Source organism: Chironomus tepperi, unplaced genomic scaffold, assembly GCF_022539635.2.
Source record: "Chironomus tepperi strain 1889 unplaced genomic scaffold, CSIRO-AGI_Ctep_v1 contig_441, whole genome shotgun sequence".
NCBI lineage: Eukaryota > Metazoa > Arthropoda > Insecta > Diptera > Chironomidae > Chironomus > Chironomus tepperi.
Window position 1 is genome coordinate 753,969 of NW_027226563.1, and position 27,128 is coordinate 781,096.

Here is a 27,128-nt window from a genome sequence, read left to right on the forward strand (position 1 = left end):
TAAAATTCAATCTTTTTGACAGAATTTCCACAAGTAATTTTCCGCTAATATCTAACTTAATTATTGAGTTAATGATCATCATCTCATCTGCTCTAGCTTGCCATCCACATCAATGCTTTGTGAATGCATAAAAATTCTATACTCTTTCACTTTTGGACATGCAATTGCGGATCTGAACTCAATTTGAACTGAGCAGAGGAAAAATTTGAAAATGACACATATAAACTCTTATCTAAATTGAAGGCTTTGTCTAATTAAAACACTTTAAATTACTGCTGATGACTGAATTTCAATTTTATTTACTAATTACTGTCATTAATTTTAATTTCTTCTATCTATTATTTTAAGTCGCTTTATTCTTAATGGGAAGATGTTGGTGCCTAGAATTCTGACGTAGTGTCCATTAATAATGTATTTGGATATGAAGAACATTCATATTGACCTATTGACGAATGTTCTTCATATTAATCTATTAATGAATGTTCTTCATATTGACCCGAGCAACACAAATAAAGAAGTCTCCACTACGGAGCTTTAAAGGCTTTGCTAAAACTCTTTCATTATCACCGAATGGAAACCGCTTCCATCATAGCCTTGTGGTTGCCATTTGTCAAGTGACCATGCATCATCAATGTGACCATGTGACATTCATGTGGTTCCCAGTTGTCCACCCCATTTTACCATTTGACATCAATGTAACCATGTGTCATCCATGCGGTCGCCAATTGGTTGTTACACAAGACCATGTGACATTCATTTGACCAAATGGCAACCATGTGGCTGCCACATGGAGGTGTCTTCTATTTGGCATCAATTAAAAGAGCTTTAGCGAACCCTTAAAAGCTCAGTAAAGGTGACTTCTTCATTTATGTCGCTCGGTCAGAAGAAATTTCTTCAAAATTCCGAGCCACACAAATAATGCCAACATTCCCATCGAGAAAATTGCGCTCACAATCATTTAATTTCCATAAATGGAACATTTTAATTTTTCCATTAACTTCCATCACATGTATAAAAGCAAAAAAACTACTCAAAGACAGCAAGTCAACAAACAAATTCAAAAATAAATTTGAGGAACAAATCATTTCTTTAAAATAAAAATTCTTTTCTAATTAATCGACCCATCTACACATCATGCTGTAGCTCTCATAATATAAAACTATAAATTTTATTAATTACAAAAAATTCACAATTTAATTAAAATTTATTTTCTTTTCTTCTGTTTTAGAAACAACTGAGTCAGCTGAGATGACAAGTTCGGCGTCATCAATTGTTTCATCCATTTGTGGTAGTCTAGTAGCTATTTTAATTACACGCTATTTTGTTTAGGACGATTATTCATTAAGGATGCAAAACATGTGGAGTTTAGTGGATAGAATTATAAAGAAACAAATTGAGGAGAAAATAATCTTTTGAAGGAGTTGTAAAAAAAAATATTTAATTAAAATTTTCCTTTCATCCTTTTCAATTTTTTTGACGAAATATCTAAAAGCTTTATGAAAAGGTTTGAAATGGAAATAACAATTTTGAAAGAAATGTGGAGAAATTGAAAAATATTTCTAGATGAGGAATTGAAAAAAGTTTTGAAAAATCTAGTACTAAATTTAAAAATATCATCAAAAATTTTAATCTAGAATAGAATATGGAGTTAAAATCTACTACTTCAATCAAAATTATATCAGATCAAATTATTAAGGCTGATCATTCTATATCAAAATTTGATATCTTATTCTAGTACTTACTTGTATTGCTTAAACTTAAATAGCATCAAGCAGCTACAATTAATCAAGCAGCATCTAGTATTCTTATATAGCAGCTCTTTAGCTACGAAAATGAAAAAATACGACAGCTATCTGCAACTTAATACATCAAAAAGGACTAGAACGCATTAAAAGTACTAGAATACGTCAAAAGCACTAATACACCTTAAAAGTACTAGAATATATCAATCAAAAATTCCAGAATTTTTCCAATCTATCAATTGAATTTTAAAATTTGTATTAGAATATTTTAGAACTAACCATTTAAAATCTACCTAGATGTAGACTAGATTGTTCAAAATTTTTCACAATTCCTCATCTTTGTATTTAAAAAAAGTTTGTTGAGAAAAAATTTAAAATTAATTAGAATGGATATAAATCATTTTAAATGTCTTAGATCACCATTGAATTATAAAAAAAAATAATATTTCGCCTTACTAAATGATGGAAAATTGTGAATGTTATGAAATTTGGGAGTTTTTGGTTTAAGAGTTTTATCATTAATCCAGTGGTGGACAATCTGTGTGTTGCGGTATACTAGTGTGTTGCCGAACAGTTATGAAAATGGCATATATTGTATGACGTTTAAAGTTATGGACGAGGCACACCATCAAGGTGTCGTTTAAAATAATAGGTTGTTCACCACTGCATTATTAGAGCAAAACTTAATATCTCAGAAATGCATTCAATTCTTACTTGAAAAGCACATGACGTGGAAGTGGCTGAAAATCCAGTCTGACCCCAGCAAGACTCTGTCCTCGAGTCAGTTTAGATGAAATCCGGTCTCAGTCAAGAGTCAAGTCGGCCTGAAACTGGATTTTCCATTATTTAAACCCCGGGTGCTTTTTGAGTAGTGTCTATAAAGTCCTTTAATGATAAAACTTAAAATTGATAAACAAAAATTTCATAACATTCCCACTATTTATCCCATCAATTCTCTATCTTGACTTCTTCAATTTCACCATAAAAAATATGAAAACTTATTCAAGAAAAAAATTTAAAAATTTTAATAAACGAAGAAACCAAAAAGTTATAAGTTGAAAAAGAAAAGTATTTTCTCTCCCATTAAATTTGCTTATTTTACGTTGTAAAAAAATATTAAAATTCATCATTTATAAAGAAATTCATATTCATATTTTAATTAACATTTCAACATAATTCCGTTTAGATAAATCACAGCTTCAAGTTTTCCCTGTAATTTAAGTAAATCTCGTTCATGGAAAATTTTTGGGTCGATTTCACTAAAGGAGATGATCTTTATGCTTCGAATAATTCTTAGAATTTCTGAGTAATTTGAATAATTTTTAGAGATTATAAGTAGAGGTTCTAGTGGGAAGTTCTCTGGATTATTCAAAGATAGTCTTCTGTTAATATTGAAAGCAGAGGTGGGCAAGCTATGTGTTGCGGCACATTAATGTGTCACTAAATTTCTTAGAAATTCCATGAATCGTATACTGTGTTCGGTTCTGGTCGAGGCTTACAACCAAAGTGTGCCGCGGAACAAAGGTAGCCCACCTCTGATTTATAGTATTATCAGTTCTCAAGATCATCATTTTAGTCAAATCAATCATTTAGGTAGATATTAAATGGAATTGTGAGCTGAAGATTGGAAAACCTTATAAAAATTGAAGCCAGAGCTCAAAATCGGCAATAAATTAGAATGGAATCTAGTCGACTATAGCAGACGTTTCTATACAAAATCCAAGTCGACTTCAAGCTCTGATTACAATTAATAGCAAGCCACAATCTCATTTAACCTCTACATCTAGGCTGTTTGTGTTCTACAAGAGAAATAAGATAATGAAGAATGTTAAGGCTTAAATTAAATAATTAATAAATTAATTATAATTATACGCATATAAAACATTTTTTTTTTAGAAAATGAGTCCACTTACAATTTAAAAAAATGATGAAAAAAAGAAAGAAAATTTATTGAAAAAAAAAACTTATGTGAATAGTGTAGAATGAGTTTATTTTTTAAAGACGATTGTTGTGCCTTTTAAGTGGCCGCGGTTTCATATATAAAAAACTATTTGAATAATGAATGAAAATGGATTGTATATTTTTTAACTTAGTTATCAGCACACTAAATAATTGACTTTGGATGGGGAAGTGAGTTTAAAATAGTTGGAAATAACAGATTTTATATAGTCAGCCCGATCAGCATAAGGCGGTGTAATGAATGTTTTGTCGTAAGAATGGGTTGAAGTTGACCGTCAAGGCATCTTCGCATTTTCCTGTTAATGTGGTGAGGTAGCAGTGCCATTGTTAACATCTTGTGTTGTTTGAGCAAGTTAGTTTATCCATTATACGATTGTCTAAAGCTAGACTTGGTACTAGGTCACAAGTACCTAGCTTGAAATTTTCTTTTAAAGTTTCTAACTGTCAGTTCCGATGTTCACCATGATCAAGGGTGTATTTAAGGGGAGGATGGTTAGGTTGGGGATAATATTGGAATCAACACATGCTTCCTCTTTGTGAGCAATTTAATCTGCTAAAGTTTTTCGTGATAAAATTCACAAAAATTTATGGATACCCCTCTCATTATGAATATTCCCATAAATAATTACTCACATCCATCTCAAAAACCATAAATCTTCCAACAATTTCAACTCACTTCCTCTTTCGAAATTAAAGAAATTAATAATATACAGAAAAAGATGTCTTATAATATTCCTTAAATGTTTTTTATTATGTTTTACAAAAATGAGTAAATGTTATCATTCACACTCGCCATAGATGTTCTTATCATAAAGCCAATGAATTAAACATTTTTAATTAATCAGATCAAAAAAAATATAGAAAAATAGATTAACTAAAAAAAGTCTCAGAATCTCAAAAAAAAGTTAAATTTTACCAATCACTATTTAGGAATTTAACAATCAAGAAAAATATTTTATGCTTAATGTCGATGATGTAATAAAAAATTAAAATAATGAAACAGTAAATTAAAGAAAAATCAAATTTATAAAAGTTGTTTTATTTTATTTTATTATCTAATAATCTTTTGACTGTACGGCCAACGAAGTGAGTAAGTAAGTAAGAATTCTACTGCTGCCACATTCTTCTGTAGAGCTTAGGTTACAGCAAAAAGCTTTCTATCTGACTTATCATGCTCCTGGCTACCGTTTCCTTTGCAAATTCTAACAAAGAGCGTTGTTACAATTTTGTGTGTCTGGCATTCTTCTTTCAAAGTTTATACCCTATCCAGTCGTACTTCTTCATCTGTATCTCATTATAGATATCTGACTGATCTGCTTTTAATAAAAGCATCTCATTTGAAAGATATCTTAAGGAATTCAATTTCCAGTAAATCTTAAAAATCCTTCTATAACAGCTATTAAAGCTTACGCTTTACTTTGTTATTCACAAACTTTGCCGAAGCTCCTCTCGCTTTTTTTATTCGCATATTTATGTTCTTTAGAGCTCCTCCACCCGCTGAGATATTGCTCCCTTGATAAAGGAAGTATTCAACACGATTGATATCTTCGTTTCCAATATACTTTCATGTGTTGATGACAAGGAATTAGTTCAATTTGGTAGAAAGAAACATCTGAAAATTTCGTATCGTAAAATTTAGTCAAATCTAGTATTGAGATCCTTGCACCGTCCATTGTAACGCTTTGCACTAAAATCGTGAGATGATTTCATGGTACAGAAATGCCACTACGGTACCTAATAGCGGTATCTTTGGGTTTTAGAGAAATTTAGTACCCGAGCAATACAAATGAAGAAAGCTATGACTCGACGTGATTATGACTTGGTGCTTATTCCGTTAAAATTGCAAATTCAGATTAAGCTTCCAAAAAATTTGAAAATTTATCGACAGTTCTTTAATTTTTTTTATGAATGAAATGTTTAGGGGACGTTTCCTAATTCTGTAACGTTAATTGACTTTTTGGACCTACCCTACCCTCTTCTATAAGTGTTAAAAACCTGAAAAGCTAGAATTCAAATTAAATGTATTTAAAAAGAGTTCAATGAAGTTTCAGTCTACAATCATAATAGTATTCTCATTTTTATTAAAACAAAGCTTTATAAAATGCATGCTTGTTGTGTATAAAACTTATAATATAAAAAAAAATTAATTATGATTTTTTCATTAAAAATTCGAAATGTTTTTTTTATTTTTTGTTTTTAAATTTAAAAATAATTTAACAGAATTACAAAATTGCTTAATGCTTCCGATATCGAGTCAATAAACAAAATTGTAAAACATAAAAAACTCGTTACTGACTAGAACTTTGGAGCTGCAAAAAAAAGTAGTTACATTCAATAATATGTCAACATGCAAAAGTTATACATAATCTTTTTGTCAGTCTGCTCATCATTTTCATTTAGGAATTACTTTTTACTTTGTTTCTTACACGCACATTTTACTTCATTTATCAAAAATATTTTCATTTTTTTACTTCCAATTAGGATACTCTTTTTGTTTGTTCAATAAAAAATTTATATCTTTTTTTTGCGGACATTCTTTTTAAGGCATACACATTTCAATTTTTGAATTTTTTGTTTTCATTTGGAGGGAAAATGTCATTGGTGGAGATATTTTTGTCAATTTGACAGTGTTAACTTTAATAGAATCTGGACGTGGACATGAAGGGTTCAATTTAAGATCAAAGGCAACTTGTAGTTATTTCATAGAATCAATACTACATTTGAGGAAGTTCTCGAGTGGACAATAATACGTTAAATTTTTGATTACAGACTTGTAGTTTTGGACGAACTCTACTCCTTTATTAACGAATGGAAGCTGCCTCCATGTGAAATTTTAATGGTTGTCTTACGGCAACCAATCCACATTAGGACGACTTAAATTAAGTGTTTCTATAAGGGCTTTAACGGAGCTTTAAGAGCCCTATGATAGAGCTTTCTTCATTTGTGCCGCTCGTGATGACAGTGCTTATTTTGTAGTAAATACTTAGAAAATTAAAAGAGTCATATTTGGTATTTGGAAGATATTTAAGAATTATTAGAATTGAGTGTATTGTAAAAACAGAGAACTACTTAAAATTAAGTTACCAACAGACTCACAAAGCTATATTTTAAAGCCATGACAATCATAAGTTGCCATAAATTGGAAGTGAAAGCATATGACAATGTTTTGTTTTAGCAAGGAATGTTGTCAATCCACAAATTTTTGATTATCAGTATTTGACCAAGACATAATGAACGACACAAATGAAGAGGGTTCCACGATGGAACCTTTAAGGCACCGTTAAATTTGGTAATCATATGGACGCCAAACAGGTTCAGCGGAGCCTTTGAAACTTCGTGGCGGAGCCTTCTTCATTTGTGCCACAGCTGACCTTGTCAGGCATTGATCTATTGTCTCCTTCAATTCAACACATTTCCCTCCATCAGTATAAAAATTTTGTTTGTTATTCCCTTTTATTTTAGTTACTCGAAAAATTTGTTACTTCTTTTTCGCTCAATGGTTTTTTTTTCTCAAAATTCAAATCAATTTTACATCAAAAATAAGTTCATTTACAAACGAAAAAAAAAAATGCTAAAGTAAATTCAACAACAATGAGAAGAACTTTTCACGCTTTGCTTTCATTCATTTCTCTACATATATAGGATAAATACATCAAGAAAGGAAAAATAGTTTGAAGCTCTAAGGCTGCGACTCAAAGTGTTTATAAATTTGAGTCACGTATGACATTATCGATTGCCAATCGGGTCGTTCAAGTTGACACATTTCGTTAATATTCTAAAAAAGGAAATTCGTTAAGTTAAATCATGACTTTACAAGGATTATTAATCTCTCTTACCAATGTCGTCTTAATTCCAACTTTTTCAGCTGATGCGAATGCCAAACTAAAGTTTTGTCTCTTATCGAGCGGTGTAAGTTCATCATATGGTATAGTTTCTGGTAAGTATGAGTGCATCAATGCACATAATGCTAGTCCATCATTCCTAAAATGGAAAGAATAAGAAATATTAGGATATGGATATTGGAAGTGCACTCTAATTTGGGAATATCTGGAGAATTTCTTAGAAAAAGGGTTCATCCAAAACTGCAGGTTTGCAGCCTTGGACGAACTGTAAGTCACAGGCGAAAACTGCAAGTTTGCAAATCTAAAATTTAGATAATGCAGACTTGCAACTTTTGGTCCAGCATTTTTAGAAATAAACAATAGAAATCTACAGCACATTCCACCTTTGGAAGTTGGGATTCCAAAATCTTAAAAAGACTCCTCTACTGGAGTCCGGATATCGTGGATTTTGGGCTCCAATATAAATCCGAGTCCGGACTCCAGTTGAGTCCTGTCATTTCTGGATCCAACTCAAAATTGATTAAGCAATTTCTCAAAATAGAGTTCTTCCCACTAAAGAAATTGATTAATGGACACATCACTTACCATGATGAACTAAAATTAGTTATGTCAATATTTCGATATCCAACAACTTTATTTTGACACCATTTTAACAAAGCATTACGTTTTGATCCACCATTCTTGACTAATGCATTCAATGGATCTTTTCGTTCGCCTAAAAATAGAAAAAAAGAAATAAAGAAGAAAATGAGAATAGAAAAAAATGAGGTAAATTAATAAGATGATTATAGCGATTCAATTTATCATATGAGCAAGTTTGATTGATGTTGTTGATTGGGTCAAGTGAGTTGTAACGAATTTTCAAGTTATTTGTTGTTTTCTGGTTCAATCCTGCCATTATACATTATGAAGAGTTCTAGAGATAATGTCATTAGGTCTAGGACTGTAGGTCTAGTTATTAGCTGGACATTATTTCAGGTTGTCCACTCCAGGATTGCAGGGAACAATTTAAGTATGTAGAAACAACTATAACTATCACATTCATCGTTTAAAGTGAACAGGTTTTAATGAGCTGGACATGTTACTAGAAGAGCTGCAAAAGCTCTGTTAATAAAGGTCTTCAAATCTGACTTTGGTCGAAGGCTGTTACTAAAGAAAATATGGCACTTGGTGTTTGTAATTGTCAGACGAAAGCCAGCGACAGAACCAGCTTCTGGTGCCATCTGAGGAAGACCATGGATCGCAATTGATCTGTACAGTAAGTGAAATAAGTAAGCATTGGTATCTCCCGAGGTATCACTTAAAGTACATATTCTTGATGCTTCACCATGTAGCTAAGAATTCGATAAGCAGCTTGACGTTTTGTAGAACTCTAAATGCATTCAACTTGCTCACCATCCATCAACAAATCAAAATATGCTCACATGAAATAAAGCAATTCCACTTAATTAAGATACTCACTAATATCACCGTAGCTATTCCGTCTCACATAATCATGTTTATGATTTAAATTATGTGACGTTAGAATTGATGAATAGAATTGATCATCAGTCTTTTGGGGAATCGTCACTACAATAAGAATTCATTAAAAGAAACGAGAAAAAGATCATTAAATAAAATTAAAAATCAAATATAAATATTTTTGAGAAATGAGAGAAGGAAAATCCATCATAAGATTAATAACCACTTTGTACTGTATATGCAATAAAAATAATAATAATGAATGCTGTTTAGTTACAGAGCGAGAAATAAAGAGGCAAATTAATCAGTGTTATTAAACTATTCTATTTTTATACATACATACAGATACAGAATGTGTCAGTTTTGTTACTAAAAAAAATAATCAACCAAACATTTAAAAATATTAATAATCACAGCAAATGGCAATAATACTTAATATTAATCACTCAGATTGAAATCGAAACTTTAACACTTGCAATGCTTAAAAACTTGTTAGATTGAAAAAATATAACGCAAAATTATGATTAATCATGCAGGAATGTGCAGGTTGTAAAGAAATATTTTTAACTGTCTACTGACTGTGCCACCTAAGTGTAAAAGTTGAGATGCAAAAAAAATAATAAAAAGACTTTAAAAAAATTTGTTAAGGCTTAGAAACTTGTTTGGTATGTATGCGTATGTAAAGCTTCTATTTTAATGGTTCTATTTTCATGGCTATTAACATTCAAAGTTTAATGAACTTTTTAAGGGATTAATCCGAAATTACTTGCTGACAAAATACGCAAGCTTGCAGACAAAATGTGTAGGCTTCCCGATCGGCACATATTGAAATGTTGCCACCACGACGGCGACGTGGTGGTAGTATACTTAAAGCTAAATCCGGTTGTTTTCATCAAGTGGCAGAAACTTTGCTTTAAGTATACTGCCACCTCGTCGCCGTGGTGGCAACATTTCAATATGTGTCGAGCGGGCTTGCAGCTTTTCCTAACAGACAATGTATTCTGAGATCTAAATGAGTGCGATCATGAATATACTCAATCAATTTAATAGAGTATGCTTAATGTGGCGAGCATACTCATGACCAGGATTCATGTCTGTTTGGGGAACTATAAGGAAAACCCCAAAGCTGCAGGCCTGCACATTTAATATTGCAAGACACGCATGTCTGCTGATTTAAACAAATTTTATGGTGAAGCCTAAAACTGCAGTTCTGCAAAACCCAAAAATTGTTACCATTTTGCCACTGTCTGCATTTAAATTGCTTATTGCTGCTATTTCTTGCAATAAATGAAATTGTCCACAATAAACACAATCAATCCATAAAAGCATAATAACACAGCTCATTGCTACTGATATCAATAAAGCAGTGACTAGCTCATATCTAAAGCTCGAAGTCGACTTGAATTTTGTATCGAGTAGAATCGATTGGAGTGGACTTTTTCATCCAATATCCGAGTAGAGTCAACTGGAGTCGACTATTCTGTTCCACACAAAATCCTAGTCAACTTCAAGCTCTGCTCATATCAATGATAAAGTGTCTAAGCCTTATCAGCAATAGTATAAAATAATAAAAATAAGAAAGGTTAGTGCTTGTGGTGAACATGAATTATTGATCATAAAATTGTTTTATTAATACTTAAATACACAAACATGGCATGTACAATAAATGTGCATTGATATGCTAAATATTAATCATAAAATAATCGTCTAACTACTAAGTTTCTTTATCTCATCGAGTGGAAAAACATTAATCAGTTATTAGTACAAGTTCTACCATAAATGCTTATTTATGCTGCTTACCTCCACTCTTTTGCGTTCCATTAACATTAACATTATTGGATGTTGTAAGTATGTTATTGTGATTATTTGTAATTGAATTATTATTTAAATTTTTCTGCTGCTTCTCATGATCAGTTGCCGTTGATAACTTTTCAGTAATATTATTATTGTTATTATTATTTTGTTGTTCTATAGCCGTCAAGTTATTTAGACTCGTATTTGATCCCGACTGTGAGTCTGTCGACACTTTCGTCTGCTTTGATGTATTTTCAATGCTTTCAATTAAACTTTTTACAGACAATCGGGAATCTTGTCTTGTCATGAATGTGGTGTTTGGCACAATACCATTGTTTGTTGGAGCTGTACCATTTTTTACAACTACTGTATTTCCGTTACTTTTCTGCTTACGACGTTGAGCCATTTCTTGTTGTACAGTCGTTAATATAGATTGCTGTGATTCATTTGATGATGTTACCACTGTGGGAGAAAGAGAATAGTGAAATGAAACATTAATTATAGTACGAATATCAATCTTAGTCATCAGATTAACAAATAATACAAGATTGCTCATAGACATAGTTATGGTAGCGCATTTTTCAACATAAAGACGTGATTCATTTAGTGATGTGAGTATAAAAGGGACAAATGAGTTCATTTTGAAGTAGACAGACAGAATATAGTGCTATAAAGTCCATACAAAGAAAATGGTTATTAGTATTAGACATCAACATTGTTACAAGAACAAGACACAGACATATGAGAACTATAATTTTTCATTTCGATTCCAAAACAAAATACGCCATTGATTAACAATCAACAATGTATACAGATTTATGAAAGAGGTTTTTTTTTGAGATGATAAATGCACCAGAATGCGTGTGAACATAATGGACGTATATTGTGCTTTACAAACTTACAATCATCACGAGAACTTAGAAGGGAATTGAAAAAGTCTGAATCACGATATGCATCGACGTCGTTTTGTACGAGAACATTCTCATATGCATCATCAATATCGGATGGTTGAAGGACAAATTCATCCTTATCCTTATCAAGTACATAGACAATTGTTTTGGATGTACGTTTCTTTAATTCATTTACATCAGGACTTAATCGTGGCTGTGGCATTGGCTTTTTCTTTGTTCTCATCATAACTTGATCAGCAGCAAGTGGAACTTCATAATTAAAGTTCTCGTAAATTATCTCACTGGATCGATCTAAGCTGTTATTACTGCAACTTCGCATTCTCAATAATTTGTGAGTTTTACTTTCTGTAATTTTACGAATTCCATCGATATCATCGAGGAGTAAGTCATCACTGGACTTTGTTCGGAAATTATCAAATGGTTCGAATTTTGTTGGCAGTTCTTGGTAACTTTTTGACGAAAATAATGGAACTGGACGAACAAGCTGCTTTGGAATGTTCTCACTACTCATATTTATTTCGATTGGCTGAAATTCAATCGGTTTTGGCACTTCCGATACATTTTCATTGCTCAACGCTTTAATTTTATTCTTTGGCTTAAAGTATGGCGTTACTGTCTTATGAGCTCGATGTTTCTTCTGCCATGGAAGTTCATTGATTGTCGCAACTTCATCTGACTCACGTGATGAGTCTTTTAATGCTTTTGGGAGACTATCTGTCTCGTCTTGTTCTGAAAATTTTACTTTCGGTTTATGCTTGACTGAATGTTCAGCTTCATTAATTTCCTCTTGACTATCCATCATTGCCATTAAAATATCATCTTGATTGAACAAGCCGCTGTGTGTTCTGTTGCTCACTTGTCTATGCTTTGATGTTGATTGTCTTAATGGAGGTAATGCCGATTCCTCAGTCACAGCAATTTCTTTCACTTCCATTCTCATGATTTCCTCTTCACTCTCATTTTTCACATCAAACATAAAATTTTTCAACGTCAATGCATTCAATGAATTTCTCATACGATTAATTTCCAATTGAACTTCATCATTGGAACTACCATCCTTTTCTTGCATTGTAGTCTCTTGTTGTTTTACATTCGACTCATTGTAATGCGCATGTGTTAGTCTCACAGGATGAATTTCATCGTCTAATGATTTTACTATTTTAACATTCAAGTTTCATTCAAAATTATAAGGTTTATTAGAGACTATTCTAATATTGAAACAAGTAAGAAAAGTCAACAAAAAATTAAGGAGATTGGAGCGCATTTTTGCAATTTTATACTGATTATTGGGGAGAGGGGCATTCGAGTTTTATTAAGGCTTATTTGAAACTGAATACAAATTCATTGCATTGACACATTGATGGACAACCTGCGTGCCGTGACACACTAGTTTGTCGACAAAATTTCTTAACGTCTTATGCGATTTCGTTCAAGGAATCTCACCATAGTATGTCGTAGAAAAAAGGTTGTCCAACACTGCATTAACGACAAGAAATCTGAAGGCTTTATTGCTTTATGATTAGTTGCAGTTGGAAAGTTTCGAAACAGTCAAGCTTGAATACACGATATCACTCGAATTTTGAAAAGACTTTTGATCAATTTTGAAGTTTTAAACATTAAACTTCAGAACATGTCACGGATATTTTGATATACTTTCATAGACAAATGATCCAGAGGAAGAAAGAAATGAGCCATTAAAAAGTGCAAATAATTCCAAATCAGAGAAATTTTGAACAGCAAAATAAAAAATCCGAAAAAATTAAATAATTTTGTTGTGCAAAAATGTGCTTACAAAATAAAGGAATTGAGATAATAACATTACTTACGCTTATTAAGTTTCTCCATTTGCGTCTCCATCCCGCGAATCTAAACGATGAAATAAGTAAATAATATTTCAACACAATGCAAAATAACAACAAGTAATGCCAATATTTACCTTATCACGTAACAACTTATTATCTAAAGCCATTTGTTCATGAGCAAGTTGAGCCTCTGTTTTAAAGTCATTTGCCACACGAACGGATACAAGGAGATCTTGCTGGAATTGTTCCCACTCTTCATTCTCTAATTTTCTAGCACGAATTTCACTTTCAAGCTTTTCATTTTGGTCAGCCAGATGACGTTCAGTTTCGACAAGATGCCTTTGGGTCTCAGAGAGTAGAGTTTCTAATTGAGCTTTATCTTCCATATGACATTTACTTTGAACCTAGAAAATGAAAAAAATAAGCTATTAAGTAATGAATTACGATTGAGTGAGACATTGAGACTTACTTGAAGTTCATTTGTTGTATCGACAAGTATTTGATAATCACTTTGTATTTTAAGTTTCTCTTGTTTCAATTGTTCATATTTATATTCTAAATCACTTAATGCACATTTGGCATTATTTCTAGTAACTTTACATTCCTCCGTAAGTCCAGCAAGTTGATCACGCAATTTTTGTGTTTCATTTTGACTTTTTGATAATTGCTCTTGTAGACTTGTTATTTCAATTTCAAGATAATCTTTCTCTTTACGTGCAATGTCAAGTAATTCACCCAAGTCTGATTTCTCACCGAGTGCTCGATCTTGTTCCAATTCATCAATTTTAGATCGTGCATTTTCTAATAATGTTGTTAGGCGAGTTACTTCAATTTTCGTTGACGATGCCTCCTCTTTCGATGCACATAATTGACGTTCGATTTCTTTACGATCGGCTGTTGTTGCATCAATTGTTGATTCGAGTACGCTTATTCTCTCTTTTAAGCGACCATTTTCTAATTGATACGTTTCCAATGATTGATTTTTATCATTCAATTCCGAATTCAATTCCTCTAATTTAATCAATAAGCTCTCACGTTCCTCTTGAGCATTTTTCAATAAATCCATTAGCTTTTGCTCGCGTTCTGACGATGCCGTATCTTGATGATTCGTTTCACGTAAGAGTAATTTCTGTAATGTCTCGACTTGCGTACGAGTATCTTCTAATTTTTCAGTCTGACGACATAATGACTGAAAAATCACATCTTTTTCATCTGATAATCGTTCATTATCATTTTGTAATTCTAAGACTTGATTTTGTAAGTCAGCAAGTTCCTGTAATGTTGCTTGTAGCTCCTCATTGGTCGAGTGATGTGTCTCTTCCATTTGAATAATTTTATCTTGTAAACATGCTACAGACACCTCACTGCTTGATGACTGCTTATCCCAATCAGGCGTTGTTACACAAGATCCATCCATTTCAGTATTGGGAGCAAACTATTGTCAAGTAAATTGAGGCAATAAAGTTAAAAAAAAGACTTTCACAAGAAATAAGATATATGAGATCTACTTACGTTTGGAAGTGTCATTGAGATTGAAGCAGGAGCTGAATTATGATGGCGCGTATCTTCAATCATTTGCTGCTTCTCAGCGTCAGATAATGGCGATTGTACAACATTTCTCAATCGCATTCGTAACGATTCATTCTCTTCTTCAAGTTGATTAAGCTTTGAATTATTTATTTCATTTGTTTGCTGGAGTTTCTGTATGTCTTTTCGCAATAGCAGTAATTCGTTATGTGATGTTGTTAATTCCTTTATCTTGATCTCCAAGCTTGCATTTTCTTGCTGTAGTTGATGTAGTTCTTGCATCGTTTGCTTATGTCTTATCTAAATTTTATGCGAATCATAACAGACACACACGGAGAAAATGAGAGATAAAATTAAAGGAAATTGGAATTAGTTCAGTTGGAATGAGTATTATGAGTTATAGGCGCAGTTTCAAATTGAAATTGGAAACAAACCCGATCGGAACATAGGTAAGTGGCAGCCACTTGACAAATTTGGTTGTTTTTCGCCACTTGTATCTAAGTAAACAAGTATACAAGCATAGTCTCGTCGCTTTGGTGGCAGCATTTCAATATGTGCCGAACGGGAAATCCACACTATATTTCCGAGCGATACAAATGAAGAAGATTCCGTCAAGGAACTTTAAAGGATCTGCTAAACCTCTTTTGCTCATGCCAAATGGAAGTTGCATAAATATGCCGTCCATAAATTTAGCAGAGCTTTAAATCTTTATTGACGGAACATTTTTCATTTGTGTCGCTCTGGGTTCTAAAACTATTGTCAAATTGAAGTGTGGAAATATGGAATAGTGTGGAATAGCCATGTATTTTCCAAGGGCCTGAATAATAAGGAGCGAAGTCATGTTAAGACCATATTGAAATTAAAATCAATCGACAATGATGAGAATGAGTCGTGTGAAGCTAATAACAATATATTACAGTGGTGGGCAATCTGTATACTACGGCGCATATTTGGAAATTCTACGAACAGCACATCGTATGAGGCTTCGGTCGAGGCTAACTACCAAGGTGTGCTGCTTCACACAAGTTGTCCACCACTGGCCTAAAACCACTAAATTTTTATGATTTTCTACGCATAAAATATCTCAAAAAATCTCAGTAAGCATGTTTTCAAACGAGACAATTTGCTTCCCACGAGACAAAACTCATCAGCCACACAAAGCTACTTCCTCATATCTATCATTTATGTATTATTTTTTAAATAATTGCACAAGCTAATCTCTTATGAAATTAATTGCAAATGCAATGATGCAAAAAACAGATTCAATAAATGCACCCACATCTTTTATATCATTATGAGTGACTCCAAACCCATGAAATGTGGTATTAAGTAAAGAGAAGATAATTGGGTCACATATGACACAGGAAAACTTCAATTGACAATTTTGTTGTTTTTGTTGCTTTTGAAACTTAATCGAAAGTGAAATTTTTTCTCATCATGCTGAGAATCACTTCCGCTAAAAATGTGTTTTTTATGGCCATAAGCTAGTACAAAAGATACTTACGTCTTGAACTTCCTCAAAAGTAACGACATCAAAATCTTTGGAATTGGAACGTCCTGAGTGTTGACTATTTGACAAATGTCCAGAAGTAGCTACCACAGTCGGTAGATGGACATTTGTTGTTTGCTGTGCAACTTGCTGCATTTGTTGCTGTTGTTTCTGTTGAAGTTTTTGTTGCTTCTTTAGCTCCTTTTTCTCATCAATTAGCTTTTCTTTGGAACCGGCACGAAGTAAATCATTTAATTTATCCTTCGATGACTGTTTGTGATTTTTTGAGAGTTTCCTGGTTGCACCAAGTTCGGCAGATGCACTTCCAGCACGATCGAGACTTGTTGCTGATGATGCGTTTTTAATTCCTACGGAATGTGCTGGTGATACTTGTGTTTGATTATTTTTCGATGAATTGGAACCTGATGGACTTCCGCTTTGTCCTCTACGGAACAATGACTTTAGCTTAATCATTTTGATTTTAATTTAATTTTAAGTTTTGTGGCACAAAGTTTATTTTTTTTATAAATTGAAAATTTCTGCTCCAATTTTTCTTTAGCTGCTTGTTGATATTTTTGCACTATAATTAACACATTTCTAATTTTTCTTTTCTTTTGTTCTATAACGGAATGTTTATGTCGATTATTATTGTTTCGTACTGTGAATATAGAGGTACTTTTGGGAATTAGATATGATTGAGGATGTGATTATGATCACAATGTTAGCCCGGTAAGCATATGACATACAAATGGCTGAAAATCTGACTCCAGATTGACATGACTCTGATCTGATCCTGATGCAAGATTTCATTTAATCTTGACTGAAGACAGAGTCATGCAGACCTAATGCCTGATTTTCAGCCATTTTTACAATCCATGATTTTCGGGTTGAGTTCTTGTTTCAAAATTGTGAGACGATTTTACAGAAATTTGAGAATTTTTGATACTTTTTCAGATTATTCAGACTTGTTCAAACTTGATTCTTTGCTATGCCTTACTCCACAATCCTGTCTATAAGTATTAATGAATATTTTACGTTATCACAAGTTTTATCTTGTTTGCTAATTATAAACAACAAAACCAGATAACAAAAGCTTATTATGAGCAAGGTAGAAAATTATTTTTCACTTCTTCATTTTTTGTTTCTGCTGCTTTTTTTTCACACAGACGTTCATAACGGATTCACCAACTGTCTTTATTTCATTCTATGCTGTAATAACTCTTTTCTCTTGATGAATCTTTTTCAATGCACACGAAATAACAATAATAATAAAGAAGTTGATGAGAAAAAGACGAGATTTGAATATATTGGAAAAGAATGATGAAATTTTATGGCGATGAGGATGGAGTTTGAGGGAATTAAGAGCGCATTTTTGTACAGTAAGGCATGGATGTAGACAGAAGGAGAGACGAGCGTTCAGAGGACTTAGAGGACATGTTTTTGTATTTTTGTATCAAAAATCCTAAGCAAAATGACTAGTGTGCCATGACATATTAGGGTGCCGTGGCAGACGGGTTGCCCACCACTGCTCAAACCCAAATCTTAGTCATACTGCTTCAAAAACATTCCACAACCTCAATTTATCAAAAAAATTCCAATCTCCAAAAGAGAATTTCGTTTTTAGCAATTAACCATCTTTACGGTAAGTACATGTCAACATCACAAATTCTTGCTTTGTCAATCAACATTACATAAAATTCTTGTCATATTGTACTTTTTCAGCTACTGTGATACGCGACATTACAAACATTTTAGTAGATATTGTATCACTTTTGTCAGCCTAATTTTACAACGAGACTGCTTGTGTCAAAAGTTATGTGTTTACACAGCCGAATGTATAAATTTTCGAGTACACATTGTTGATTAAATTTCATGTTAAGGAACGATAATAATGAGTATGAAAATTGAGTATGGCAATTTCGGTAATTGCAAGAGAAAAAATTCCATTGAAGGTACCGAATTCCTTCCAAAAAAACTTGTTTCAAGTCCATAACGTCGACTGAATTTCCCTTTTGTTCTACAAAAAAATGTGTGGAGAATCATATCCATCATGATGATGAACATCAATATTTTAAGTGCCTCAGAAAAAGAAAGAAAAAAGATAGCGGAAACTTGCAGAGAGAATTGTAATTCTTTCCCCTTAATTTCTTCGTGGGGTCGATCGTTAATGACGTCAAACTGCTAGGGGGGACATAAGAAGTTTGTAGAACTAGGGACCGTTCACTTCTGTTACAGAATATTGAACTATTTTCAAAATTAACAATCAAATTCCCGGAATTTTCCCTCTCTTCCCTCTAAATATAATAAGGTACTGCCCCCTTACAGGCGTTTAGGTACCGGAGTAGTATTTATGTACCATTAAAGCATGCTCTTTCAATGTTAAGGTATAGAACCACAAGTGCCATTTCTTACATGACGTCATTTACAAACAACGTCTTATGCTTCTCCATCAAGTCCAAAACGAGGTAAGCAAATGAGCAGAAATAATTACAATTAAGAAATGGATAATGGTTACACCTTGAAAATTATGTCGTACTCTGCATATTTTGTATTTGCTTACATTCTTTACGTCTATTTGAAATTTGTTCTTTTATTCCATTTGTTCATTTCTAGTTTCTTGTTTGCCTTGGAAAGAAATTAAACAAGCAAATAAACTCGTCGTCGACTCTAACTTCGTCATCAAGCACAATAAAAACTCACACACATTTTGGCGCTTCTTAATCATCAAATAGACGTTTTGTATTATCAGTAGAGAGAATAACAAGCCTATAAGGTGTGCCTATACACAAACTAATTTGCCATTTACGGTAAGAAGAACCAAGCACACAACATATCGTGACGCCTGTAATATACATATTGATCTTTGATACATCTTGTAAATCTTCAGACTGCCGTCTAGCATTTCCAATGTCCACAATGTCCATCAAAATGATTTTTTATGCATAAACAAAAATGACAACCTTCGATTCGGTGTAAATTTTACCGTCTACGACTATGAAGATCGTTTTATTGTCAAGGACAAATTATAATTCTCAATTAGTTCCCTAAATTGCTTATAAATCGATGTGAAAATAAAATCAAACTGTTGTCTGTTTTTTGCATACCAAATTGAAACATTAAAGACTACGTTCAATTGACAATGGACTGTGGAAAAAATAAGGCGAATGACTTTTTGGATGCGGACAAGTTTGTACTGTGTGAGCATGTGTTTTTAAGGTAAATCGGTTTTTTGTGTGAATCGTTTGGATTGTTTCTAGAGACTGGATGAGAATTTTAAGGATTGGAGCAGTGGTTGAGAACCTTTGTGCTGCAATACACTAGTGTGTCGTCAAAAAAGTTTGAAAATGTCATGAAACTTGCAATGTCATGTGCAGTTTCATCAAGGTGTGCCGCGAGAAGCAAAAGGTTGCCCACCACTGGATTAGACTTAGAATCTGATTGTATTCAAAAATCGGCAACTACAAAAAATGCTAAAAATTATGCATATAACCTCCCTGAACTCAAGCAACTCCTCCGTTGACAACAAAACTACAAAGATCGATTGATACACAAAAAATGCGCATAAAATCTCAATAAATGTTCTTCGATCGACAACTTTCTTGAATTATTCTTCTTTTAAAAAGAGTTCAACCTCATTTTTTTTTCGCGACGACATCGCCTACACATTTTATTGGTCATTTAATGAATTTTACCATTTTTGGTTATAGTACTACAAGAATATAAGGTTCAATAACAAATGAAATGAATTCTCGCATGTTATTTGCCTTTTAGAAAGAAGTTCAAAATTGTCGTACAATAGAAAGACAGAAAGGAACAAGAAAAAATGTGTGGAAGTATTCTTTATCTTATCGCTGTTTTTAAGGCATATGTAATGTTCAATATACGTCAAGATAAAAATTCATTACTCATTATACCTTCAATATTCATTCGATAAAGAAATATATGAACGACAAAAAATTTCGTTCCTGTTTGTTTTTTTCGAGTGTCTTGCGGAATTATTTTGTAATTATTAAGATTGACTTCATTAGCTATTCTGTCATCCCGCACATGTAATGATTATGAATTTATTTTAAAGTCTTATGAATTATTAAATTTGATCTTTGATTCATGCCATTTGTATATATTTTAAGTAGCTTGAATAAGAAATATCATTTGCTTAGAGGACGTTTGGATGCTTGAAAGACTTTTGTATGAAACACGTGTGAAATGTCTAAGAAGATTAATTAAGCGATGATTAATTAAATTGCTTTTATGAAAGTTATTTTGGATGAAAATTGAGGAAAGATTTTATTTTAGAAATTTTGTGCATGGAAATTTTCTGATGATCTAATTGCCTTCGCGTGCACCTTATTATATAAGCAGTATTGATATGTTTTTAGTTGGAGAATTGCAAACAGACGAGTGAGGATGAGAGATTCCTGAAGGCAAATTCATCGCACACTCGGAGAGCACACGTTGTAGAAATGGCCAAAAATGCAGCACAGGATGACTTGACTCTTAACTGGGCTTGAATTTCATTGAATTAGGCTAGTCGCTAAAGTAACACTTTCATTTTGCCGGATTTTTACACCTTGTACCTTCCGGATTATGGATGGAATGCTTGTTTCAGAGTTCATTCGTTAATGTAGATCCATTTGTTATCCAAAACCATCACGATTTCATTCCTTAATGTAATAAAAATCTTATACAATAAAAATAAGTTGCAGTATTATCAGTAATGTACGTCATATCGATGAAGGGTGTGGCAATGCTTGAATTCATTCTTAAAAACAATTTGAAAACTTGCAATCATCCCGAAAGACACATGACGAAGAAATGGACGAATATCCGGGCCCAAAGCAACGTGACTCTGAGTACAGGATAATTCAAATTTATCATCAATGACCAATTTGCCTTAAAAACCCTTGATTCATAACTGTCAAAAAAATAATTTTTAATATATTTAAATTCTTAAATGACACATATGTTATTTGACACGCAGTGGTGGTCAACCTTTTATTTTTTGGGACAACTAATCCATATAAAACACTAATTGATGGTAAGCCTCGATTGACAGTTGCCATACGGTTCATGGCATTCCCGAAATTTCTTGGAGGCACACAGGTTACCCACCACTGCATTAGAGTATCCAATCCTCAGCTAAACCCACATCATTTATATTTTTATTTCGGAAAATTTTCAAAACATGTTAAAGCTAATTAAGTTCAAAAGATTTGCGGTTAAGTTGAAACAATAAAAGGTTCATTATGACTCCGTACGTATTTCATCGGAAAAAAATATTAATGGATGTGTAATAATCTTATTCATTTAACGATCTGCTTTATATATTTTTTGTTACTTGGAATTTTGCCTTATTTTCTTATTGGGAAGTTTCGTGATCTACTTGCTATTAAAATAATTTTTTTTTTAAAGAGGGTATTCAGAGGACAGGCTGTATAATAATGCCTATTTTTAGAATAATCCAAATGAAAAAGTGGATAAGATCGCCAACTATTAACGAAAAGCTATTAAAAGTGTCATTTTGTTGGAAATAAAACTCAAAATTTATTGCTAATAGATCACATAGGTCACAAAATAAGTGCAATTTCCATTAGAATTAATAAAAAAGTCCAGATTATACTTGCATTGAAGCATCAAAATTGTCAATCAAATAAAAATCTTGAAAAAGATCAAAGCAATAATTGCTTTTATAGCCTGAGTAATAGGAACTGTCAGATCTACAAATATGAATTCTACTAATTCCCATTACTATTTATAGTAAGAGCTTTGAAAGGATTAAAAACACTGCATTAAGTGTTGGAAAAATACAGCAATAACTGAATTAGCAGTAATTTCAGTAGATTCAAGATAACGTGGTCATACAGTTCCATTACTTAGTTAAACGTCTTTGAGATTTATTGCGTCTACATTGTAGTGGACAACCTTTGTGCTGCGGCACACTATTACACCGTCATGAAAATGCCAAGTACCGTATGTCGTGTTTCAGTCGAGGCTTACCAATAAGATGTACCACGAATAATAAAAGGTTGTCCACCACTGAACCATAGGATCGTAATTCCGCTAGGAGCCATCTATATTGTCATTTATCCCTGATGGCTTTATTTATATATTGAAATAAGATAGTTTTATGACTTGTGTAACTTTTTTTGTGAAGTTTTCTTCTTCCAAGAATTGAATTGATTACTCAAAGTAATTAAGATACTACAAAGGTTTCTTCCATGAATCCTTATTAGATCTTTCATATAGATTTTGCAGTGAAACTAATATATCAGCTGAATTCACCCCAAATATTCAAAGTAATAAAATGCACATTTAAATGCCCGAGCGACACAAATGAAGATGGCTTCGGCCACAGAACTTTAAATGCTCAGCTAAACCTCTTATATTATCCCTAAATGGAAGACTTTGAATAAGCGAAGCCTATAGAGTTCCGTAACAGAGCCTTCTCCATTTGTGTTGCTCGGGAATGCAATCAGTTCCACAAGAAATTTCTTATTTTTTCTCAAAAAAACATTTCTCGCTCTAAAAGCAACATACATCAAAATTTTTTTTGCAGCACAAATTTACACACAAAAAAAAGTGTCGAGATAAGAACAGAACCAGGGGAGTAAGCGAGACAGAAACAGTCTGTTTAAAATCAAGAATGCAAAATTACAGCATTCCGAGAAACGAGCAACGGCAACAATTAGGAAGGAAAGGAGCATTCAAAACTTGTTAAAAGCAAAGTTTTTTTTATTATTTTATTTAAGAAGTCGTGATTTATTTGTGGAGTGTCCAATGATCTTAGTCAATGAGACCGAAACATCTTAAGGAAAACATTAACTTAAGAACCAGTTGGTCAACAGACGATGCAAATAACGACGCAACCAGCACTTTTTATAACGCTGTTTTAAAGATCAAACATTTACTTTATCGTATGTGTCATAGTCGTGTGTACATCATTAGATATTCCAGTATGAGGAGTAATTTGAATTAAAATAATCGAGATAATTGAAATCAAACACAAAAATATGAGCGATTTGAGAGATGAAATGAAGAAATATTTAATTTAATTGAATTTTATTGCCTTTAAGGTTATTTTTGAGTGGCAATTACTAGCCACATATGCATATAATATTCTACAATCACTTATTTCAATTAAATAATGATTCATTGGCTGGAATCGATGCTAATATTGTATTAAGATATATTTTTTTTGTACATTAAAATAATAACGACTTTCACTGTATAATGATAATAAATGGGAATTTAAGAATGGAAATAATCGTTTGTCGATATGAAAAATTACTGAAAATGTGTTGGGTAATTTGTGAGGGTCAAGGTTAATAAAAAAAGATTCAAACGAGGCAAGAGAGAGAGAGAATTTTTTTCTCCTAACGGAGTTGTTACGGTTTTATGCTGATGCGACGAGATTTGAGCATGTTATGGAAAACTTTATTTGTTTAGGGGGGAAAATGCTCAATGTCAAGGCTTTGTTACTCACGTCGAACGGTTGTCCTATCATATAAAAAACACGTAAATCTCTCATGCATTCATTAAAATACTAACAGCTTCCATATTTGGACTTCCTTCATGAGACATACTGTACGGAGAGCAAATTAAATGCATTTTTAGCATTTTTTGAAGAGTTTTGTGTTCTAATGGTAGCGTATGGGTAGTGGGATTGAATGGAATGATATGAGTGGTGATATAAATAATTTGAATTCTGAATCCAAGAGGCACTGCGGTTTAAATGCATGTTTTGAAGTCAGACACCATGATGCAGTCAGGGTAATTTTACGTCTTATAGTTAATATAGTGACATCCTGATGGAACAACGAAAACATTATGCTGTCCTTTGGATTAAAACATTGTCTGACATTTTGAAAATTTCTGGACCAACACATGATTTTTATTGATGCACATTATGTATTAGAATCCAGATGTACGAAATTGTCAAAATATTCTTGATAAGCCTTTAAACTAAACACTGGAGCTCACTCGGATTTTGTATGGAAAAGTAGACTTGGGTTGACTCGACTCCATACATGAAAATTTTAAAAATCATGAAAAACGACAGAGCAGCAATGGACAACATCAAAAAATCTAATAAGATTTGATAAGTGTGACAAAAGGAAGCATTTTAAAGTATTGAGAGTCTAGCTCATGGAAAGCATCTTTTGATTGAGTCAGCAATGCACTTGGTATTGATAATTGGCAAACGGTAGTCAGCTTATAGAGTAAAGCTCAGATGCCATCAAAAGTTATAAATGATGGTGATTATTTCCTATTGATTCTCTGTGAATCGTAGGACATTAATAAAGCGGTTGAGCAGGTTTCTGTTTCTGGGTAAAATGCAGTTCAAAAAGACGTCATGGATCACAATTTATCTGCTCGGATAACGAAGTAAATAAGTAAGTAACAAAGTCCAAATTATTCTGAACCAAATCTTGCATAATCAAATAATCAATCAAGCATTTCAGTTCCAATATCCAATTGCTAACAATTCTATAAATTCCACACTCTATTAAGTTTCAAAAGGAATCATGATCATGCAATTTAGAAAAAATCGCAAAACATTCTAAAACATCCACTAATTTATTTCAGAACCAATTCTGATGAATCAAATCAAACTAAATTGACTCTCTCGCCACTTATCACATTGGAATGATAACTGTCCACTTTGAGAAGCAACAAAAAAATGCGCTCAAAATCATTTACGTCCATTAGACTCTTTTAATTGCATTCTTTTCAGCATTAAAACAATCTTAAGTGAGTATCACCAGAGACAGAATGAGAATATAACAAATTTCAGATGAAATAAATAAATTGCAATTATCTGAAGTAATATGTCTGGAATTACGCACAGTTAACTTACAGTTGATTGTCAGATCGAAAGAATGATGATGGCAAAGAAGAAGGTGAATAGCAATAAGAATAAAAACAAACTCTTTTCATGCCCCGTTGCGAAAAAAAAATATTCTGCTGTCGAATATGGGGAATTAATTAAAGAAATTTGATATAGACAATTCAGTGCACGCAAGAGACAAGCGAAAATTGTTTGCTTATATATATTTTCTTTATCAATGGACTTGATTTAAGGCGTTGAAATATAAGACGTGTGTTTGCATATTCTGATGTGTCTTTCAGTCCGCACTGCTGTTTTTTTTGTAACAAAAATATGCACATCCGTTCTCTTGAGAAAGATGAAATAATCTTTTAAAAAACCTTTTTTTTGAAGAGGCTGGCATAGGCAAATATTGCTCACTTTTTAATGCTCGCCTTCTCAGAATTATGAACAAATCTCAAGGCATGAATGAATTAATAATAAAATAGACAGATTCGTCATCTCACAAAGATGAAAAAAAATAAGAACTCGTTTTAGATTGAAAAGCTTGTCAAACGTGCAATTTTGGTCCAAAAAGTGGATTGATTGAGAAAATTGCTTTAAATTTTCACCACATCAATCCGTCACGCCGTTTAATGAAACTTTTCTTGTTTAATATTATATTTTATATTATATTTTTTTGCAGCACCATTTAACTTTTTGTTGTTGGCTTCTTTCACAATTCTTGTTTTATACTTTTTTCTTATTTCGGGAATTTTATAAATTATTATTCACATTTAATAGTATTTCACTTCGTTATATCCCATACAGTTCACTAATGATTGTGTTCGATTATGAATTCACATAAAATTTAAATTAAATTGAGTTAAAAATTAAAATAAAAACTAAGAAGGAGAAATTCGAAAGAAACGTTTACACTCAACAAATAATAAACTTAAACTGAAAAAATAACAATTTTCTGTGAACCCTGTCGACGGAGGGGCATGCTACGCAGACAAAACAATTCTGTTCGGCGCAATTTTTTTGAATTTTTAAGCCGGTAAATTTAATTTAGACTTAACTATTTTTTTTCTCATCCTATGGCTAACTGAATTATCGCGATTATAATGTTAAATTACAGTAATTTAATTAAAATAATCCATAGTTAAGACATAGTGCTTGTTATTGGAGCAGAAATTTTCACTTCTTTAAGGCTTATGGAAATTTACTTACAAGTTTTTGTAGGATTCCTTCTTAATCTTTTTGTTGAGATAATCTCTTCCGTATGTTACATAAATTTATCCTGCCTTCTAGACTCTCGTTCTTGTTGTTCTTTTAAATCCACTTAATGTTATGTAAATTGTGAGAATTCTTAAGTAATATCACTATGGGTTTAATCCTTTAATATCATTTCACTGGTGCATATCTGTAAGAAGATAGTTGAAGAAATTATTGAGTATGAATGTTGGAAGTAAAACACAAATTAAAGTCAGATTGTTCCGCTATTTGATGCAAAAGTGTGTAAGAAGCTCAGTAATCACCACAAATGTGTATTAGAAAATATAAAATATCGGTAAAATGTAATTTGTATGATTTACATAAACTATCGAGAAGCATTCAAATGATCGGAGCAGTGGTGGGCAACCTGAGTGCCGCGGCACTACCATAAAGCATGCCAAATCCATGACCCGCATACCATGTGTTGTTTCGCTCTCTGCGCGACTTAACAATAAGGTGTACCATGCCATAAAAAAGGTTGTCCGCCACTGGATTACAGTTAAATTAACAATAAAAG

General features: G+C 32.5%; 2 protein-coding genes across 8 annotated transcripts in view; one reads left to right on the forward strand and one right to left on the reverse strand.

The window, feature by feature from the left end:
* Positions 1 to 4,618, forward strand: part of LOC139097900 (limbic system-associated membrane protein) — a 70,302-nt gene extending 65,684 nt beyond the window's left edge. For both annotated transcript variants that reach the window (XM_070649861.1, XM_070649862.1), the window contains one exon: positions 1,229 to 4,618. In XM_070649861.1, the coding sequence (XP_070505962.1) occupies positions 1,229 to 1,329 (101 nt within the window). In that variant the 3' untranslated portion in view covers positions 1,330 to 4,618. The remainder of the gene's footprint in view (positions 1 to 1,228) is intronic.
* A 1,230-nt stretch (positions 4,619 to 5,848) lies between these two features.
* spdi (split discs) lies at positions 5,849 to 26,275 on the reverse strand. 6 transcript variants are annotated; one of them, XM_070649958.1, is made up of 12 exons: positions 26,043 to 26,275; positions 16,543 to 17,146; positions 15,024 to 15,338; positions 13,981 to 14,946; positions 13,646 to 13,915; positions 13,536 to 13,575; positions 11,701 to 12,864; positions 10,805 to 11,260; positions 9,005 to 9,112; positions 8,129 to 8,258; positions 7,538 to 7,682; positions 5,849 to 7,476 (listed from the first exon to the last, which is right to left on the reverse strand). In XM_070649958.1, the coding sequence occupies exons 2-12, from the start codon at positions 16,999 to 17,001 to the stop codon at positions 7,381 to 7,383; spliced, it is 4,149 nt and encodes a 1,382-aa protein (XP_070506059.1). In that variant the 5' UTR covers positions 17,002 to 17,146; positions 26,043 to 26,275; the 3' UTR covers positions 5,849 to 7,380. The 6 variants fall into 6 exon arrangements, with proteins under 6 accessions (XP_070506059.1, XP_070506060.1, XP_070506056.1 ...); XM_070649959.1 differs by having other exon boundaries at positions 11,701 to 12,852; positions 16,543 to 17,185; XM_070649955.1 differs by having other exon boundaries at positions 16,543 to 17,185.
* Between the last annotated feature and the right edge of the window lie 853 nt (positions 26,276 to 27,128).